The sequence below is a fragment of the Coregonus clupeaformis genome, chromosome 1, assembly GCF_020615455.1.
Source record: "Coregonus clupeaformis isolate EN_2021a chromosome 1, ASM2061545v1, whole genome shotgun sequence".
NCBI classification, from domain to species: domain Eukaryota; kingdom Metazoa; phylum Chordata; class Actinopteri; order Salmoniformes; family Salmonidae; genus Coregonus; species Coregonus clupeaformis.
The window spans coordinates 88,579,532-88,584,127 of record NC_059192.1 but is presented as its reverse complement, the minus strand read 5'-3'; the positions used below and the strand labels follow the sequence as shown (position 1 = coordinate 88,584,127).

Sequence of the window (4,596 nt, the reverse complement as noted above, 5' to 3'; positions counted from 1 at the left end):
ATTTTTTTTCCTCATTTTGTCTGTCATAGTTGACGTGTACCTATGATGAAAATTACAGGCCTCTCTCATCTTTTTAAGTGGGAGAACTTGCACAATTGGTGGCTGACTAAATACTTTTTTTCCCCACTGTACCATATACAGTACCAGTCAAAAGTTTGGACACACCTACTCATTTCTTTATTTTTACTATTTTCTACATTGTAGAATAATAGTGAAGACATCAAAACTATAAAATAACACTTATGGAATCATGTAGTAACCCAAAAATTGTTAAACTAATTCAAATATATTTTATATTTGAGATTGATGACAGCTTTGCACACTCTTGGCATTCTCTCAACCAGCTTCATGAGGTAGTCACCTGGAATGCATTTCAATTAACAGGTGTGCCTTGTTAAAAGTTAATTTGTGGAATTTATTTCCTTCTTAATGCGTTTGAGACAATAAGTTGTGTTGTGACAAGGTGGGGGGGTGGGGGGGGTGGGGGGGGTGGGGATATACAGAAGATAGCCCTATTTGGTAAAAGACCAAGTCCATATTATGGCAAGAACAGCTGAAATAAGCAAAGAGAAACGAAGTCCATCATTACATTAAGACATGAAGGTCAGTCAATCCGGAAAAATTCAAGAACTTTGAACGTTTCTTCAAGTGCAGTCACAAAAACCATCAAGTGCTATGATGAAACTGGCTCTCATGAGGACCGCCACAGGAAAGGAAGACCCAGAGTTATCTCTGCTGCAGAGGATAAGTTCATTAGAGTTAACAGCCTCAGAAATTGCTGCCCAAATGCTTCACAGAGTTCAAGTCACAGACACATCTCAACATCAACTGTTCAGAGGAGACTGTGTGAATCAGGCCTTCATGGTCGAATTGCTGCAAAAAAAAACTACTAAAGGACAACAATAAGAAGAAGAGACTTGCTTGGGCCAAGAACCACGAGCAATGGACATTAGACCGGTGGAAATCTGTCCTTTGGTCTGATGAGTCCAAATTTGAGATTTTTGGTTCCAACAGCCATGTCCTTGTGAGGTGCAGAGTAGGTGAACGGATGATCTCTGCATGTGTGGTTCCCACCGTGAAGCATGGAGAAGGAGGTGTGATGGTGTGGGGGTGCTTTGCTGGTGACACTGTCTGTGATTTATTTAGATTTCAAGGCACACTTAACCAGCATGGCTACCACAGCATTTTGCAGCGATACACCATCCCCTCTGGTTTGCACTTAGTGGGACTATCATTTGTTTTTCAACAGGACAATGACCCAAAACACACCTCCATGCTGTGTAAGGGCTATTTTACCAAAAAGGAGAGTGATGGAGTGCTGCATCAGAGTGATGGAGTGCTGCATCAGATGACCTGGCCTCCACAATCACCTGATCTCAAACTAATTGAGATGGTTTGGGATGAGTCGGACCGCAGAGTGAAGGAAAAGCAGCCAACAAGTGCTCAGCATATGTGGGAGCTCCTTCAAGACTGTTGGAAAAGCATTCCCCATGAAGCTGGTTGAGAGAATGCCAAAGGTGTGCAAAGCTGTCATCAAAGCAAAGGGTGGCTGCTTTGAAGAATCTAAAATCTAAAATATATTTTGATTTGTTTAACACGTTTTTGGTAACTACATGATTCCATATGTGCTATTTCATGGTTTTGATGTCTTCACTATTATTCTACAATGTAGAAAATAGTAGAAATAAAGAAAAACCCTTGAATGAGTAAGTGTGTCCAAACATTTGACTGGTGGTGTATACAAAAGTATATGGACACCTCTTCAAATTAGTGGATTCAGCTGTTTCAGTCACACCCGTTGCTGACAGGTGTATACAATCGAGCACACAGCTATGCAATCTCCAAAGACAAACATTGGCAGTAGAATAGCCTTACTGAAGAGCTCAGTGACCTTCAACGTGGCACCATCATAGGATGCCACTTTCCAACAAGTCAGTTCGTCACATTTCTGCCCTGCTAGAGCTGCCCCAGTCAACTGTAAGTGCTGTTATTGTGAAGTGGAAACGTCTAGCAGCAACAACGGCTCAGCCGCGAAGTGGTAGGCCACACAAGCTCACAGAACAGGACCGCCGAGTGCTGAAGCGCGTAATGCGTAAAAATCGTCTGTCCTCGGTTGCAACACTCACTACCGAGTTCCAAACTGCCTCTAGAAGCAACGTCAGCACAATAACTGTTTGTCGGGAGCGTCATGAAATGGGTTTCCATGGCCAAGCAGCCGCACACAAGCCTAAGATCACCATGCGCAATGCCAAGCGTCGGCTGGAGTGGTGTAAAGCTTGCCGCCATTGGACTCTGGAGCATTGGAAACGCATTCTCTGGAGTGATGAATCCCACATCTGGGTTTGGCGGATGCCAGGAGAACACTAGCTGCCCCAATGCATAGTGCAAACTGTAAAGTTTCCTGGAGGGGCTGTTTTTCATGGTTCGGGCTAGGCCCCTTAGTTCCAGCGAAAGGAAATCATAACTCTACAGCATACAATGACATTCTAGACGATTCTGTGCTTGCAACTTTGTGGCAACAGTTTGGGGAAGGCCATTTCCTGTTTCAGCATGATAATGCCCCCGTTCACAAAGTGAGGTCCATATAGAAATGGTTTATCGAGATCGGTGTGGAAGAAATTGACTGGCCTTCACAGAGCCCTGACCTCAACCCCATCGAACACCTTTGGGATTAATTAGAACGCCGACTGCGAGCCAGGCCTAATCGCCCAACATCAGTGCCCGACCTCACTAATGCTATTGTGGCTGCAGCAATGTTCCAACATCTAGTGGAAAACCTTCCCAGAAGAGTGGAGGCTGTTATAACAGCAAAGGGGGGACCAACTCCATATTAATGCCCATGATTTTGGAATGAGATGTTTGACGAGCAGGTGTCCACATACTTTTTGTCATGTAGTGTATGTGTTTGTCCCACCTAGCTATCGTCAGATGAATGCAGTAACTGTAAGTCGTTCTGGATAAGATTGTCTGCTAAATGACTAAAATGTCAATTACGTATAGATAGAGATCTGCTGGGTATGGGGTAGTATGAAATGCCTAATGGAGTGTGAGGGGAAGGGTCTGTCCTGTTCCCATGCATTCAGAGAGGGGACAATGAGCACCTCAAGAATCACACAACGTCAATGAGAGAACAGGGGGTATGAAAGAGAGGTTCTGTGATCACTCCATCCAAATCTATTTATGTCAATCAGCCTTGTTTTATCATTACTTTATCAAGGAAGGAGGTCTAATTCTTTGGCAGTCGTCATCCTGTACTATCTGACTCTCCTTCCTGCTCCTGTACAGAAAACCAAAAGGGACGTGAACAACTTTGACCAGGACTTCACTCGCGAGGAGCCTGTCCTCACCCCAGTAGAAGACGCCATTATTAAGCAGATCAACCAAGACGAGTTCAAGGGTTTCTCTTACTTTGGAGGGGAGGATAATCTGTCCTAAGGCCTGCACACACACCAACACACACACCAACACACACACACACAAACATGTATAGACACACATACATGCAGGAACACTGACATACACACACATTCACGAACACACATACATACATACATATATATACATACATACATGTATTTTCTCCCAAGCAGACAGAACAATACACACAGAGTACAGCATTACATAAACACACTAAAGGCCATTAGGGCCTCAGCTAAACCATCTACAGCTTAGTACCAATTTCAAAACGTAAACCAGACCATCTACAGCTTAGTACCAACTTCAAAACCTAAACCAGAACATCTACAACATAGTACCAACTTCAAAACCTAAACCAGACCATCTACAGCTTAGTACCAACTTCAAAACCTAAACCAGACCATCTACAGCTTAGTACCAATTTCAAAACCTAAACCAGACCATCTACAGCTTAGTAACAACTTCAAAACCTAAACCAGACCCTCTACAGCTTGGTACCAACTTCAAAACCTAAACCAGAACATCTACAACTTAGTACCAACTTCAAAACCTAAACCAGACCATCTACAGCTTGGTACCAACTTCAAAACCTAAACCAGACCATCTACAGCTTGGTACCAACTTCAAAACCTAAACCAGACCATCTACAGCTTAGTACCAACTTCAAAACCTAAACCAGACCATCTACAGCTTGGTACCAACTTCAAAACCTAAACCAGACCATCTACAGCTTTGTACCAACTTCAAAACCTAAACCAGACCATCTACAGCTTGGTACCAACTTCAAAACCTAAACCAGATCATCTACAGCTTAGTACCAACTTCAAAACCTAAACCAGAACATCTACAGCTTGGTACCAACTTCAAAACCTAAACCAGACCATCTACAGCTTGGTACCAATGCATAGTGCAAACTGTAATGTTTCGTGGAGGGGCTGTTTTTCATGGTTCGGGCTAGGCCCCTTAGTTCCAGCGAAAGGAAATCATAACTCTACAGCATACAATGACATTCTAGACGATTCTGTGCTTGCAGCTTTGTGGCAACAGTTTGGGGAAGGCCCTTTCCTGTTTCAGCATGATAATGCCCCCGTTCACAAAGTGAGGTCCATATAGAAATGGTTTGTCGAGATCGGTGTGGAAGAAATTGACTGGCCTTCACAGAGCCCTGACCTCAACCCC

At 43.5% G+C, this 4,596-nt stretch overlaps 1 protein-coding gene across 1 annotated transcript in view; it reads left to right on the top strand.

Annotated features, from left to right (window-relative positions):
• Positions 1-4,369, top strand: part of LOC121571710 (protein kinase C epsilon type-like) — a 104,588-nt gene extending 100,219 nt beyond the window's left edge. Inside the window, exon 6 of the mRNA XM_041883389.1 lies at positions 3,286-4,369. Within this exon, the coding sequence (XP_041739323.1) occupies positions 3,286-3,435 (150 nt within the window). The 3' untranslated portion in view covers positions 3,436-4,369. The remainder of the gene's footprint in view (positions 1-3,285) is intronic.
• Positions 4,370-4,596: the final 227 nt, after the last annotated feature.